This window comes from Aplidium turbinatum, chromosome 2 (assembly GCF_918807975.1).
Source record: "Aplidium turbinatum chromosome 2, kaAplTurb1.1, whole genome shotgun sequence".
Taxonomy (NCBI): domain Eukaryota; kingdom Metazoa; phylum Chordata; class Ascidiacea; order Aplousobranchia; family Polyclinidae; genus Aplidium; species Aplidium turbinatum.
In genome coordinates, this window is record NC_137473.1 from 7,448,449 (window position 1) to 7,465,276 (window position 16,828).

General features: G+C 34.3%; 1 protein-coding gene across 1 annotated transcript; it reads right to left on the minus strand.

Moving 5' to 3' along the window:
- Positions 1-1,277: 1,277 nt before the first annotated feature.
- Positions 1,278-12,786, minus strand: LOC145788283 (tyrosine-protein kinase fyna-like). Its single transcript, XM_082600065.1, has 12 exons — positions 12,777-12,786; positions 12,070-12,166; positions 11,114-11,212; positions 10,067-10,170; positions 8,586-8,735; positions 7,653-7,811; positions 5,887-6,020; positions 5,058-5,180; positions 3,876-4,026; positions 2,857-2,988; positions 1,816-1,979; positions 1,278-1,346 (listed from the first exon to the last, which is right to left on the minus strand). Exons 1-12 carry the CDS (start codon positions 12,784-12,786, stop codon positions 1,278-1,280), a joined length of 1,392 nt encoding a protein of 463 aa, XP_082456191.1.
- Positions 12,787-16,828: the final 4,042 nt, after the last annotated feature.

Here is a 16,828-nt window from a genome sequence, read left to right on the forward strand (position 1 = left end):
TGTTTTATTTTTAATTAAAAAAAAAAAAAAAAAAAAAAACTTAGATTTCATATAAGCTCATGGTAAAATTTTCAAACCTGGAGAAAATTTTAAACCATGGCGTTTGCATGTGTTACATGTACATGCCATGCTTTTTCCTATTTTCCAAGCTAACGTTACGCCTTAAACGTTTTGCAATTACACCTTTAACAATAAATATGAATAATTATGTTAACTTGTTGCAGTGAATAATTTTTTTTATATGTTTTCTGAAGTACAATTATTCGGATCTATTTCGAATTCATATTTGAGATATCTAGAAATTGTCGGATCTGTATCGGATCCGGATCTCAATAAGCTAATGCGGATCCAGATCTTAAAAATATTGGATTCGTTCGCCTCTGATAAATGGAGGATGCCATTTATTTAATGTTATGAACCAACCAAACGCTTAAAATCACGAACTAACCAAATAGGCTACTTAAAACAATATAGATAAAGGAACACATTTCATATTATGCATTGTTAAACTAAAAATTGTTAAAAGTTTACTTTTAACAATTGACAGCTTGAGTTTAAGCACTAGCTTACTGTAGTGGCAAAACTAGTTTTTGAGAAAAAAAAGGTTAAAGTTTTACGAAGTTGTATCAAGTCTCGTAGCTCAATGACATCGTCTGAGTTAGTGTGACAACATAAATCTATTCACCAAAATGTTTCTCAATGGAAAGCTGCTTTAACATATAAAATACTCAATTTTCACCTTGCTTGGTTTTTTAAAATGGTTACGTAGTAGTTTTTAAACTTAAAGTAAACATTTTATTCAAGTGTATACATTGCATCGATTTGGTTGGTGAAATGTTTATAACAGTTTAAAAATGCCTGTCCACAAGTCAGTGACTTTTCTACAATATTAAGCCGAATCTTTCATCACCATTTGCTTTGTGCATTACAAACCTTTGAAGAAATATTAACAACGAAGCAAACGTGAATCACTATTTCGCATCATTTACGTTGCACGTAAACGATGTACTGCGACCGCACAATATTGTTTGTGATTTCAATCCAAGCTTCTATAGGTCCTGGAATCAAGGTTTCATCATCTGAACAAAATGGACGTTGCACAGACTGGAAGCAAAAGATGACCTCGCAACCAAATTGAAAAATATTTTTGATAACGGAACTGTTGAATGTTGATGTTGATACTCTTTCTTGGCGATCGATGAAACCCTTTTACTGCAGCTCAGTGGAGCAGCTTTAGTGATCCAATTCCACAAAGTAGAAGAAGGTTGTAAGTGATGCTAGCCGGATAAATCTTCGTTTTCGTGATACTGTGGTTCCGTAGCTTGAAAGTAGTCTTCTAAGAATCCCTGTTGAATAGTATTTTGTTGTTGAGAAAAATACAACTGATGGCAAGTGGACAAAAAAGTAGGCTAAATTTTGAGTTAATCTGATTTTTTTTTTCAACTTTGACTTTTAGGCCTACAAAGATTACTAACTTTTCTTACACAAAAAAGAAATAAGTAATAAAATGGACGCAAATGTCTCTCAACCTTTGTTCTGGTTTCTCGATGTTATTGAGGATGAAAAGTTATACAAGGATCCTTCATTTAAGATACAATTACGGTGGCGAAAGCTTTATCAATAAATTGTACAAGTTTCCGTACCTGGTTAATTTTATTTACAAAAAACAAATTTTGCGATATAGCTAAACATATCACACAATTTTCTGTGTGTGATCTTTGCTTTCGTTTTGATCTATTATGCCGAAAAAGGAATGCTTTCTCAGGGCCTAAAATGCAATTTTTGCTAAATTTTCAACATATTTCCTAAATTGACCTGCAAATAATAGAATGTTGGTCGTTTTTCAGGTTCTCTCTTCCAGCAATTAAGCATCATCTCATACAAAGAATCTGGACAGGTAGGCTCAGGGTGCTTAGTTGGGGGCTTGGGCATTCTATATCCAGCGTGCAACTTTTCTAAAAGCTCCGATTTGGGAAGACCTGAAATGTTTGTAAACTTTATCATATATCCTTAGATCAGCGAAACAACAATAAGGGATCTATTGAGGCCTTTACTTTACTTGAAACAAACCTGAGTTTGCTATGAAACATTTGCTCTAATTCCAGCATTGATCACAACTTTTGAAACTTCTGCTTAACTTTTACCCCAAAAAAGCCTACATTGTTTAAATGTATGACTAAAAACTTAAAAATCCGGTAACTAAACAATATTATGACTAAAAAGTATTTTAAAGCCTGTAGATAAAACTTGGTTAGTGAATATAATCTAGATTTTCAACCCGCTATCACACAAGATGCTATGAATTATAACATTAAGCAATAAGTTGCAATAACTATTTACTATTGTTCCACACAGTGTTCCAGTGTTATAAAATATTTCTGTATGTGTCTTTGGCGTTTAATATTTTGAATGAAGTTTCTGAGTTTTACGTCAGTATATGTATGGTTTATCTTTCGCTGAGTTTAAATGTGTAGGCCAATAGAGTGTACTACTTCACAACTGGAACAGACCGACTAATCACTCTCACAGAATGTAACTTGTAGGCTATATAGCAATCAAACAAACGAAATCAGTGGCATTTTGATTTTTTTGTCCTATTTAGGCTGATACCCAGATCGTAGAGATTGGAATGAAGTAGAGGGAAACCAAGGAAGCTAATCCAACTATCTATCTTCGGGCATACTTTGAAACGCCCTTCCAAAAACACAAACGCCTGCTTTTAAGTGATTTCTATAAGGTCTTATTTTTTTTGAGCGTTTTACCACGGATCTCATCACTCGATTATTGTTACTGTATGATAACTACAGCGATTGTTGTATGGTGTGTTTGCTTATGAAAAAAATGCGTGTGACTTACCAGCGTATGGCATCCTTCCCTTTGTAATTATTTCAGAAAGTAATATTCCAAAACTCCACACGTCCGACTTGATAGAAAAAATTCCATATTCGGCAGCTTCTGGAGCCGTCCACTTAATTGGAAACTTAGATTCTGTAAAAAGTTTTTTATTTTATAGATATGTTTGACCAAGGGCGTATTTTCAATAAATACGAATAAAAAAAAGCATCAACAAAGCAATTCCATGTCGATTCATTGTGGGAATCTTTATTTGTGGACTAAGAAAGCTTCTTTGAGAGATTGATCCTTGCATTTTTACATACTTGTAGAAGCTCTGGACCACTGATCGAGGCCCGGTCACCAAGAATGACAATGTGGAGTTTTCGTTTGTTGAAGTGTTGTTGTCGATGAATTATTCCATTCACTAAAGTTCCGCTGAATGAAAAGCTGTCTTTGAAATGCATTGGGTAAGCACATACATCTAAACTCGAAGCAGCGCTGTTTGATTTTGAAGTTTTTTTCGTTTGTAAAGTCAGGCATTCAACCAACTGAACTATCGTAACAGACATTAAAACACATATCTTTCATACAAAATATATATCAAACAAAGCTCTTTCCTTACGAAGTTTTGTATCTAAACAGTTCCATGTAGGCTATTTGAGTCACCAAAAAGTTTCAAGAAGTGTGGTAGGGCTCCAAGAGACAAAGCGGGGGGAGAAGAAATCTAGTTAGCCAACTTTAATCATAATTATCCATATCTTTCAAAGCAGAAAGTGCAGCAGAATGAATTTTTACATATATCTCCTTTGCATTAGTGGAGAAATCCAAAACCAAAGTATCAAATATATTCGTTAGTTAAGTGAGTTTGTGTGTGGTTAGTTAATTTTTACAGTAAATTCTGTTCATATGAGGCTTTTTTCAGAAAATCTTGCTTTTCTATCAGTAATAAGGCAAAAGTTAACTTCCTGGGTCTTTTCTATACAGCAAAAATATAATATAAATGTGGGTAAAAGCATAAGATGTAATTGTAATATTTTCACCTTTTGCGTTGTATTCACCGGATTCAATCAAACGTGCTAACCCAAAGTCAGCAACTTTACAAATTTGGTCCTTTCCCACCAGAATATTTGCCGCTCGCAAATCTCTGTGCACATATTTGTTCTTTTCGATGTACGCCATTCCTTCTGCAATCTAAAATTCAATTTTTGTTCTAAGGAATGATTAGAACAAGATTTTCAACTGGAAATTTATAGTCCTTCATGTTTAAACAACACATGTCAGATGGAGTTTGAATTATTTCAAATTGACAATCCACGAGTTATCGAATATCTGGTATAATAATAATACAGTATTTTTTCCATCTTTTTTCTCGGTATAGACCTTCCTTGACCGAAAATACAAATTTGATGTTTTTAAAGGAAACTGTGTCTGGCGTTAACGTTACTTTGCAGATATATAACCTATGTAAACATATGTGACAGTTAAGTCACACAACCTGTGCAATAACGTATAATAATTGCAAATTTATACAGATCGTTAATATCAACATTGTGAAGAGTTTTTTTGATTTTTATACAATTCTTTACAAATCTGTTTTATTCATGCAATTTAAACTTTTGTTTGGCTTATTCGTCCAATCGACTTCAGTTAAATATCGATTTGTAACAAAGATCAACTTCAATCAAGATTATTCAAATAAGCCAAAATAAATAAACTACAAATAACAAAAGCTACAAGCTAGCCTATAATAATACATACACTTTTTTTTAAATTAAAGTGGTGTGAGTGTTTGTAAAGTCAGTAAGATTCTGATCAAACAAAAACGAAAAAAAAAGAAGATAAGCAAGAACGTAAAACTCAGCGAAGCAGAAATAATTAAGTCAAGGGCTTGAAAATTTAGGGGAAAGGATATGGATGATTTAGTTTCGCCACAACATCTCAAACAATCGAAACCATGATTTGTGACCACAGAAACTGATGCTACATAGCGCTTGATTTATACAACATTTATATAAGATTATTATAAGAGTGATAATTATAAGGGAATATCATCTTTTGAGTGTTTGCACAATTATATAAGCATCCTTTAATACAACATCATCGGAAGTTTGATTCTTATCAGAACACAAGTTTTCGTGTAAAACATTCACAAACTCTTCAATAACCTCTACTTTGAGTGAAAATAAAACATCTGCTTAAATTTTAGCATAGCTCATTCTAACCTGTGCTGCCATATCAATGTGATCGACAAGTCGTGTATGCATTCCTTCTCCAGTTTTCAAATAATCAAGCAAAGATCCGTTGCACATCAACTCTGTCACAATGTAGATCGGTTCAGTAGAAACCTGATATAAAGATGATGAATTAGCTGTGACTGAGGCAATCAAACAAGAAGAGCTTTATAAAACTGGCCATAAATAACCCAACCAAGGAGTAGAGTGGGAAAACAAAGTGATCAAGTAATATTTTATTCCAGTTATAAATAAAATTTAATTCTTTCGCGCCCAGCATGATTTAAAAATGATCCTCGTCAAAAATCAAAAAGGTTTGATTGCAACAGAATATCTATAAATTTACTGATTCCTTTTAAAATGCAGTGATGTTAGGTGGAAAATATCAAGGTTGTTGGGGACAAAAATTTGGAATTCAAAAATTGTTCATGATTTATGAAATTGTATGAGAAATTGATCATTGCAGAACCGTTTGGGTTTTTCAATCAAACTGCAAAAAGCGCTCGGCTTAACTATTTCATTTGAGCTGTTCGCAACATTTGCTGAACTATGAACTTAGTTCATATGTTTTGGGCGTTATTACTTTCACATGTAGCCTACGATATTGTTACTTTGTCAGAGCAATTAATGGTAAATTATTTTCATATTAACAGTAAAGACTTCTCACAAACATATATCACTAAAGATCTTCAATGAACTTCTGGGCAGTAAAAGTGTTTTTACATTTCCAACTGTAGAAATCAGTTTTGCAAACCATGCAAACGATATCATTGTATCCTAAAGCTAAAGTACCACAAGCAGGGCAAGTGGGAATCCTTACCACTGCATATAAATTGACTAATTTTTCGTGTCGAAGTTTCTTCATGATGTTAGCTTCTTCCAGAAATGCTTGCGTTGACATGGTGCCCGGCTTCAAAGTTTTAATGGCAACTTCGACAGATGAATTCCATATTCCTAAAAATGCACGGTTCAAAAACAAGACATTCATTTTTATGCCATTTAAAAAAATGTTTGAAATTTTGAGTGGTTGGTTGGTTTTGAATATTCATCCTCGGACTGACAAAGCCTTGATAGATTATTCCTAGTAGTTTCACACACTTGTAGAGGCTTTTGACGCCGGGCCGGTTACCAAGACGGACAGTGTAAAATTTCTGACTGTTGAAGTGTTGTTGCCGGGGAATTACTTCGACCATTAGGTGCTGCTGAATGGAGAGCAGTCTTTAAAGGGGTATTAAAGGAAAAACCTGACTTGGCGATTTTCCACGTTCTTTGTGTTTAACATGCTACCATAAAACGATTTTCAATAAAATTTTGCCCCATTGCGGTCTGACCACCATTGTGCGCGTGCTTTTGTCAGAGCTTTCAAAATGAGATTGGCCTGAGCAACGAAGCGTGCGACTGTAAAGAACGTCATAAAGTCTACGTCATAAAGTCTAGCAATCAACCGATCACGCAATAATTGTTACTGCGGGCGATTTGACTGTAGGCTATGTATGTATTTACATCAAAACAGCACATTTTAACATCAAAACAGCAGACAGTTTGCTCAAAACATCAGATTGGTAACGTGGTTTTTGTTATTGCTGGACTTTATGACGTATTCTTGAGCTGTGTTTGCACGTTTTGGTCATTTTGAAAAAAATGAAAATAAATGAAACACTGGACTTTGGGCCTTGCCAGCGCCATTGAAAACAAATTTTTTTGGGTAATTGTTTTTGAAATGTATTCTTGAATGTTCAGTTTACTCATTTTAATGCTTAATTCCGGTTTGAAATTTTCCTTTAGTATGCCTTTAAAGTGCGTTGCTCAAGCGCACATCCCGATAATCGAACCATCAGCCCCACTTAATCTTGAAACTTTTTCGTTCACGAATTCATGCGCTAATCAACTGAGCTATCGGAGCGGACATTAGTTGAGTAATCTAACAATTTCATCCCGAACAGCAAAATCATTTTTTTTGCATTAATTCAACGTCTGCACACGTTGGACTAAGGTAAAAAGAATTACTTTTACTAGATGGGATCAGTGTAAAAACTTTCTATTTTATTGAAGAAACAATAATGAATTGTCTTACAATATTTTGAATAAATTTAAAAAGTAAGAAATTTATTTGAGTGAAAGTTTCACAATTCCAAACTCGTTGAATGATGCAATGAATTAGATGCTGACGTACTAACTTCTGGTCCGGTCTCTAGATGTTATTCAGAATACAAAATGTAACTAATTGTTTATTTTCGTAAAAAAAATGATCTCATTGCTAAGTCGTAGATGTGGCACTAAACAATTCCCACCCATTGTTTTTTCGTCTGTTTTCAAAATTTGGTAAAAAGTATACAATATGAAAAAATGGTTATCTACAGCAGGGTTTCTTTCACGATTGAAACCCAAAACGGAGTTGCAAATTGTAACTTTAGGATTGCCAAACAAACTAAAAGTGGGACAATAACGGGTGGTGTACACACTACACAGTGCACTGCCCACCAAGAAGTTGCAAACAATTTTCTGAAATGGAGTCGCACAATAAAAATCTTTTAGAAGCCGCGATCTGCAGTATAAAATGTTTATAATGTACTTCAGAAAATTCACCTTTCCAAACATCTCCAAACATTCCCGCTCCTAATTTTTTCTCCAATGTAAGCTGGCTTCGATCAATCTCCCAAAGATCAGATCCAAATGTATTTGTCGACGAAGGTTCAGTTTTTGGGCATGGATAGATTAGATTATGACAAAGACCATCGGCAGCAGCTGAAATGAATTTTCTTTTTTTACATTTTAAGCAATTTTTTCTGCAGTTACCTGTTGCACTTTTGGGCGTCTTCCCCGTTATTGAAACTTAAATTAAAAGAAGGTTAAAGCAAAAAAAGCCAATCTTTATTCCCGCTTTCAGGCATGGCATGTCTTTAAAGTGTTTTAACAATCAGACGATAAAGCACATCCTCATTAATTGTCCCCTTCTCTCTTCTTGTGATTACATTGAATTAAAAAACAACACAAACAATACTCTTATCTGGCTTCGACACTGGTGTGACAGTGAACAACTATAGAAAACACTATATATAGCGTGTTGTGACATTTATCTGTTCTGTCGTCATGATGAGGCACATGTGTGAATCACCGCCTGCCAAATGGAACAGAATGTCTGCGTGTCTTCAATGACGAGAACAAAGGCTGACTGCTCTATAACAATCATTCAGTGTAATCCAGTACAATTTCTTAACTTGGTAAAGAAAGAGGAAAGACCCTCGGCCCAAAAAAGATTATAATATTTGTTTTTATATTGCGCTGTATCCATCTCATAATGCGTTCCTCCTCAGCGCTTTACAAAGCAGGCAGTATTAATGCAGCCGTATAGAGGCGCAGCTGAGAAGATATCACACAAAGAAGATAATAAGATATTTTCACAATGCTTTGGTAAGACAGCAATTGATATGCTGAACATGAACAACCGCTTCCTTGCCTTTACGTTTACTTTATCTTAAGCTTCAAACAACGCGGTGGTTCAGTTGAAACATTTCTCACCTTTGTAATGGGAAACAAGCCTTCTTAAATTTGAAAACTGAATTCTGTTTGTGATGTGATAAAAGCCATCTCTGTTCTTTATAATCCGATAATGCTTTACAGAAAAGTCATTGGATTCGTCTCTTTTCACAATAGAAAGAGAAAAGTTCCCTGCAAAGACACATGACTTGTTGTAATTCTAACCAGCAATGTTGTGACATCGTTTACAACCAACTTTGTAATAAAAAATAATAAAATCCATTTACCATATCTTAATACGGGCTGTATTCGTACTCGGAAAGCACGTCACGGGCTATTTTAACCTGTGCTAATTAATCGCTAATAACGGGAGCTTTGGAAATCACAGAGTCAAAATATTTTACAAGATAATAATCATGTGTATTGTGTGTATAGAAATTAAATTTTTACCCAACAAATTTATTTCAAATAAATTGTTTGAGAGGAAAAATGTCAGAATATCGGTTTTTATTCTAATTTCCCAAAAATAACATCAAAATTGAAATTTTTGAATCATAACACAGAGTAATGCTAACCTAAACAAAAAATTACTTTTGCTTATAAATATATGGCATTTTTAGGCGTTTTTACATTTCAAAGTAATTACACTAACATTTATATTGCACTAACATGAACATATTCATAACTAACATTGCACGAAAATGTCCAGCCATCTGAGACGAAATGCTTCTTGGGAAGAGCAGGAAGGTACAAAAATGATCAGTTTAGGTTGAGAAAATTCGAAAAGAATAAAAACTGAAAGTCAAGAAATTTCACATTTCTAGCATTCCTTCTGAGAAATATTTCACCACTAGAGTGTGCCGTCCTCATAAAACCCCGTGTCGCTACAGATAGGGTTAAGTCATGACATTCAAGTCAACTTAAAATTGTTGAAATACGGCACTTAATCCGTTACGAAAGGATTTTATTTGGAACAACTTCATTTCAACTTTAGAAGATGATTTTGTTTTTAGTTTTATTTACCCCATTGAAACTTTCATACATACCATATTAGGCAAATATAATGTTTCTAGAGTATATCATGGCTACCTAAAGATACGGCCTGATTTGTCACATTTTGCAGAAATTTCCAGATTTTACTAACTTTTGGCAAATGTATAAATTTTTCTAAAAATTATATTTTTACGCTTTTTTTACTGTCTTCCCCAGATGACACAATAGGTTTTAACATCCTCACATGTTGAAAAACAAAGAAAATTTGATTTCGAAGATTTTAGTCAGACTGTTAATTTTTCAATAACAGTCTGATTTAGCGCTTTTCAACTTACATTTTCTCATTTTCTACTGCTTCCCCAAGGCAACAAAAAGCTTTTATATCAATAGGAGACAGCAAAAAGTAAAAAAATCTTAGAAAATGTCAGTCAAACACCAACAGTAGCTGTAATCAAAATCTGCAAAATGTGACAAATCAGGCCGCATCTCTAGGTGCCCATGAGTATATTTAATTGCATTGAATATTATACCTGGTGCAGTTTCACTGTCTCGAACCAAAAAAGTTCCACTTGGTGAATTGTTGTTGATTAAAATTCTTTCGCAGTTTTTCCGAGATTTATCCCCAAAGTACCATCTGTGAACAAATCAAAAGAGAGGACTGCGTAAAGAACAATAATTATGCATTAAAATACTGTTTGTAATTATATATACGATTGTAATGTACGTGACTGTAATTGTATATGACTTACTTATTTTTCCCACAAGTTGTCATGAAATGCATTTTATCATTGTTGTGCGTTTCTTTTACCACTAACTAGTTTCATTACAGTAACACAGAATCAAGCCGGGTAAGTTATTGTTCTATAACTCTCCATGGTGGTGTTAAACAGCAACAAGTTTAGATTTATTTCGTATCTAAAAATAGTTTTGCTTCACTGCAAAATGGAAAGTAAGTTCGATGTATTCCATTGTCTATATTATGTGTGATTGTGACTTGTGCCTAAGTGATTAACAATTTTGCTTGTTAGGTCATACCAGTGTATAACATCATTTTCATGCACAATGAAGGACAAGTGAGGGTCTTATTGATGAGTCAATCTGTACAGGTTAACGTCCGAAAGTCATCTTATGTCTTCTTTTAGCTCTACTGTCCAGGCAAAAGGTCAAAACCTAAGTTTGCGCTTTCAGATGTTTTGCGTCTTAGTGGCAACGGCAGGAATTCGTTGTTGAAATGATAAGCAGAACATTTTCATTACAATAATCTTTTTAAATGGTAGTTTATAACATTTTGTACATTTTTCGAATTGTCTTTAAAAATAGCATAGTAGCCTACGTCTACGATATACATGAATGCAATAAAATGCTACAAAGATTGTAGCCTGCTGAGTGCAGTATTTGCCATTTGATTTTCCACGTCTTGAAATCAAGCGCACGTCTTTTGTTTTCAATATTGGTTAAAATGAATAAATGTTGATTGTCCCTGTGATCTATTCGTTGTCGCTATGAACTTAATTAAACCTATATAGTAAGTTTAGAATAGAAATCAAATGCACAATTTTAAATTTTCTTTTACGTACTGTTCTGTTTCCAACGCACCAACTGGAGCAATGAAGTTTTTTGGTGCATATCCTTGTCGTCCTGTTGAAGTAGATTTGACAAGCCACCAATCTCCTTCACTAAACACATGCAACATAATAATACTCTAGTTAACTATTTCATTTTTATAACCACTAAACTAAACACTGACCGAAGTTCATTGCATCTGCCAGTGATTGCTCTGAATTGTCTTCTGGCTGCTTTTACGCCGTTCCTGTTTGTGTTCAACTGTGTACCATCTATTTTTTGTGTATTTTTTAGTTTGTTAGTTCGAATATGGACATTCTTGTCTGATGCAAATCAATGATAATAATAATAATGTTAAAGTCAATTTTATGATCTGAAAGTGCGTTTGTCAGGTTGATAATGCGTTTCTTTAAAACACATTCCACCTGTCTGCCTTTCAAATTCAATCGTACAAAAAAGCACGGAGCATCATTTAGAAAACCCTTCGATTATATTCTGGCTCATGGGACAAAGATTAACTTTCTCTCTCTGCTCAACTCTGCTACGCTTATAATCTTCAACTACGTATACGCATCATACAAGGTCTCGATAAAAGAAAAAATGATTAATCATATAATAATTTGTTTAAAGGACTATTTTTTCTTATCAAAAAGTGCAGCATGTTTTTGATTTAAAAACAAGTTTAAATGACAGCCTAAGAGCATTCTGTGGGCATTTAAAAGTTTTTAAATGTAACTAATGGCCTGTTTTGATGCATTTTATCCAAATAATCCACCATGCAAAAGAGACTCTTTCAACATTCAACGTACCAATAAGTAGTTAATTGGAACCATCAGGTAGGAATATGCTCGGAGTGTTTTGTTGGTTATTTGAACACCTGCGTAAATTACTGCAGAATTCGATTTTAATATTCACTAATCACTACCATTAATTGTAGGCCTATTGCAAATATTTGCGTATCTGTACATACGCTGCAAGCAAGAGAAGTTCTTCGCCTTTGGAAAACGTAAGATCATCTGCGGACATCGCAAAGTAGTCAAAAAGACCTACATACTGCTCGAAGTCACCTGCACAAATGATTCATAATTAGCATTGCGTCATAGATACGTCATAGCGTATACATTGCCATGCGTCAGATGTACGCATTGTGGAATCCGAGTTGACAAAAGACTTGGGCAAACTATCTCTCAAGGAAAGCTAAGTGTACTGTCTCGGTCCACTTTGGTTGCCTTTTGCTTTAAAAATATTGCATCAAATAAAGTTTTTGACACCAAGCTTTCATGAATAATTTCAACCTTAACCAAATTTACTCCAATTTTTTGGCAAAAACCCAATACTTTATCACAAGTTAAATACAAACTATATAGATACGAAATATAATAAATACTATTAATACTATAAATAAGTGCTCAATGCCAACCAAAAAAGCCAAGCAGAGTAGATTATATCAAACGCAGTTACTAAAAACCTTTCCAAGTTGTTTCACCTTTAATTGGGATCATCAGAATGTTGCTATTGAAATAAAATCTTCAAATAGACATTCTATTTGAATAAGATGTTTCTGATGATCTCAAGTAAGTGGAACAGCCTGTAAAGGATTTTAGTGACTAGTAACCGCCTTTGATGTAGATAAAAACTAAGTATGTAGGAACTCATTTTGTGCGAATCACAACTTACTTGCTAACATAGCCTTAGTGTGTAGTGCGTATTTTGTGGCGAATCTACTAGCTATTGCTCAAAAATGAGTGCTCATCATACAGCAAAAACAATGCAGTGATACTACTGGCCGAAAGCAGACCCAGATACTTTTTTCTGCAGTATTTATACACAGTTAGTTGCAGATACGCATGATGTCATAAAACATCACAAGAAGACACTTGTTCTATGCAAAATACATTGAAGGTTTAAATGGAAGTTTTTGATAAGAATCTTTTCCAATAAAAGACAATGAAAAGCGCTACTGTTCTTCATATTGTTAATTATGTAGGCTAAATGTCTTTGAGGAAATACTTACAATTTGATATCAGTGATGAATGATGTAAAGAGATTACTTTCGGTGATGCCAATAATAGATTTGAAGAATATTTTTCGGGTGTTGATAGCTTTCCGTGGTCTACAGGGGGCAAGGCAGGTAGACTAACATCGGGTTTTGTAAAAGTAAATGCTATTAAGCTTTTTTCAGAATATGTTGGGCTGAAAGGTGTTGCAGGAGATTTTTCAGGCACAGTTGGACTTTTTGGGGGTATAGGAGGGGGGGATTCTTTTTTTCCACGCTTAGAAAATAAAGATTTAAGACGTTTCCGCAGCATCCTATTGTCAATTGATTAACCCTCAGTCTCTACGACGTGAGAAATCCTACGCTTTCTGAAATGTACTAACTCAGTTAAATGATTAAGAAATTAGTTTGGCATTTCTAAACAAAAAGCAACTCTCATCTTCTTCATGTAAACTTCCTTTGCTTACCAAAGTCAGAAAAAAACCTTCAAAGACACAACGTACCAACCTATTAGGGCACAGTAGATTAATTTCTTGTGTTCTTCGTTAACTGTAGACTAGACTATCCCAAGATGTTGAAATGATAACTAGCTTTTTATTTCCGACGTTTGTAAAATTAAATAAAATTAATCTATAATTCCTAGTGAACAGTCCCATCTTGTATCTATCAAAGCACTACATATAAAGAGACATTGTTTACCACACTTGGATAATTGTAGCCACCTAAAGTGGATGATAAAGTAGAAAAAAGAAAACAATTTTAAAGGTTGGTTACACTAGTTTTGCGTATCTATGCTAAATAACTATTTGATTGTCAGTTTGTGTAGTCCACATTAAAGTTCTTCTTGTAAACTACTCGATGCTGTGATTTTGATTTCTTATAATCTTTCTGATTGTTGTGTGTGAAATGTCGTCTCCGAATTACTTTCTAAACTCCTAAGCTGAGGAGTGAATCAGAGGAATTCTTGTTCTAGTCTTCAATATTGAAGAATAATTTTACTTGACAGTTTGCTTTTACCATCAGAACATCGAATGGTTAGTGAATAAAAACGCAAATCCACAATAATAGGTTAACGATAATTCTTAGAAGTAGTTTTTTTTTTCAAACGCCCACTGAAGTAACCATTATCATGAGTGATTTTTTGATGATTCTTGTGATTGTTTTTATCATGTTGTCAAACGTTGCTTTAGTTTTATATGAGATCCATTAAAAATTACCATAGATATTTTTGAAACCAGACACGGTTATTAGGCAATAATAAACCAGAAGCTTCATGCTTCCTTTTTGCTTGTGAATGTTTGCATCAGCAACTTTGCTTGTATGTCACAACCTATCACCTGTTCTACTCTTGGCATAGGACATTGTTTCGTTGGCCAAAATTTTCAAAACTACATGATTGTGTGTAGAAGCCTATCTCATTCTATGCTGAACTGTTCTTGCAAAGTGGTTCGTTGCATGTGATGTTATTTGAACTTTTGAGACTGGGGCTGCTAGAGTGTGTTAATCTACCATCCTACCTGTTCTGCTCTGAAAAACTATGATTATTCTGCTATTGTTTTTTATAGAAATACTGCAGGGATAATTACTGTAATAAGGAGGAAGATATGTAACGACTCTTAGCTTCCAAATATGTGTACTTGATAGAGCACATGATTACTTTGGGTATAGAAAAACAATATTCGCTTTTTATACACGTTCTGTGTTTATCACAGACGAAAGAATTTACTGAAGGAAAGCAGTGAAAAAACTGGCACTACCATCTCATAAATACCATAATATGGACCTTATCTCTTTATTCAGAAGCTTTGGTAGCCAAGAATAAGACTACATTTCACTTTGTAGCTAGGATTTTCGAGTGTTCTTTGCATCTGTACAGATGCAAAGTACAGATGCATCTTGCAAGTACAGATGCAGTACATCTTGCAAGTACAAGTACAGATGCAAAGTACTTTGCATCTGTACAGATGCAAAGTACAGATGCATATCTGTACAGATATGCAATTGCTCAGTATTTTGAGTTTACTATTATCTGCTTACAGTGCATCTATCATCTCACCTATAAGAGTATAATTAATCATATCAAAAAGTTATGAATCATAATAAACTTTTCACTTTATGACAAATATGCATGAAGTTATGCAATGTTCTAATAGCAGCTATTGATGACATAACAAGTTGCATATAATCTTTTTCCAATTTATATTTCTTTAACTGCTGCTTTTTACTTGCTGCTCAGTAATCAATACTGACTAACTAAATTGCTTTGCAGAAAGTAAAAATAAGAATCTAAAGTGCATTGGTTTGACTTTGTAGATGTCTTGAAATCTTCAACCACCACGCATTAGCTTAGATATGAGACAAAGCCATCGAGTAATCAAATGCACGATTATGAAGCACTTGGCTGCACCATTGTTACTTCTAAACGTACAACATCGAAAAAATTATTGCTGCTTTAATCACTGTTTGATTGTGATTTTGATTGAATAGATGGACTAAATACCTAAGCCCATAAAAGAGATAATATAAATTTGTTAAAAGCATGTATATTAGATAGTCGAAAATCATGCTATTGATGCTTCGGCTGCGTAGTCTAGTTGTGACAGTGCATGTGTTCTGTTAAAAATGACTTCTGTTTGACGACTATCAAGATTGCATGATAATAGTATCTTGGCAAAACCATCTAGGAAAATCGGAGTGTTTAGGGAGCTGATTTTGCTCATCTCTATCTTTCTGGAGATACATCAATGTGGTGTAGATGTAAACCCAGGCTGAAAGCTAGACGTATTCTTAACAACTCGTGAGGGACCGAACCGATCATGATAGTCTCCCAATGAATTGTAGTGACATTAATTACATGGAGAAGCCCCTAGAAAAGTAGGATAAACATCAAACACTGCAATTTTCATCTATCTAGCTTACCGCGGCTGGCGGATTAACTACATAAAATAGAAGACAACAACGATCTTGGTAAAACGACGACCACCATCAAACCACAAAGAAAAACCAAACCATCAAAATAAAACGAATACATTACCATCATTAGCGCTACATCGTCTGTATAGCCAAGTGATGAGAGCCTTTGACACCGCTCAAGAGCATGCGGCTGTCTCTTTGGCAACACAGTTAAGGCATACCTGAAGATGTACATGAGGATTGGCTTCCTTGCCTTCCCATCCACTTAATCTAAATCTTCAATCACCAGGTGTAAGCCTGGATACGACAAACAACTAGATCTATTCTAGATCACCATCAACCTTTACTTAATCTCAAACCAGACAGAAAATAGCAACGCGGAGATTGTCTGGTGTATTTTTTTCGTTTTCTTCTAATCCAAATGGTTAGTAACATATCAATAATATTGACCATGATAAATCAATATTCTCAGCTGCAGAGACAAAGGGGTAAGAATGCAAGTACGCCGGTTCGATTCCAAGCGAGATTGCGTCGATGTGTAGTTTTGCTCCATTTGGAACTATTCAAATACACGCTTAAGGTTAGAAATGAAGATTTCCTTTCTTGCCGTTCTCTTCACTTGAATTACAACTTTCAACTGCGGAGTACAACGTCTGCATTAAAAAAAAGTTGGCAAACCTCGACAATAAACAAGCTTTAATCTAAATAAGTTTTATTTGTCTATGTTTAAAAAAATCACTTCTCTACCAAAATTGTAAACCTCAACAAAGTAACAATATTTGAATCTACCACCTAAATCTGATAAGGTTAGTTTGTCTAT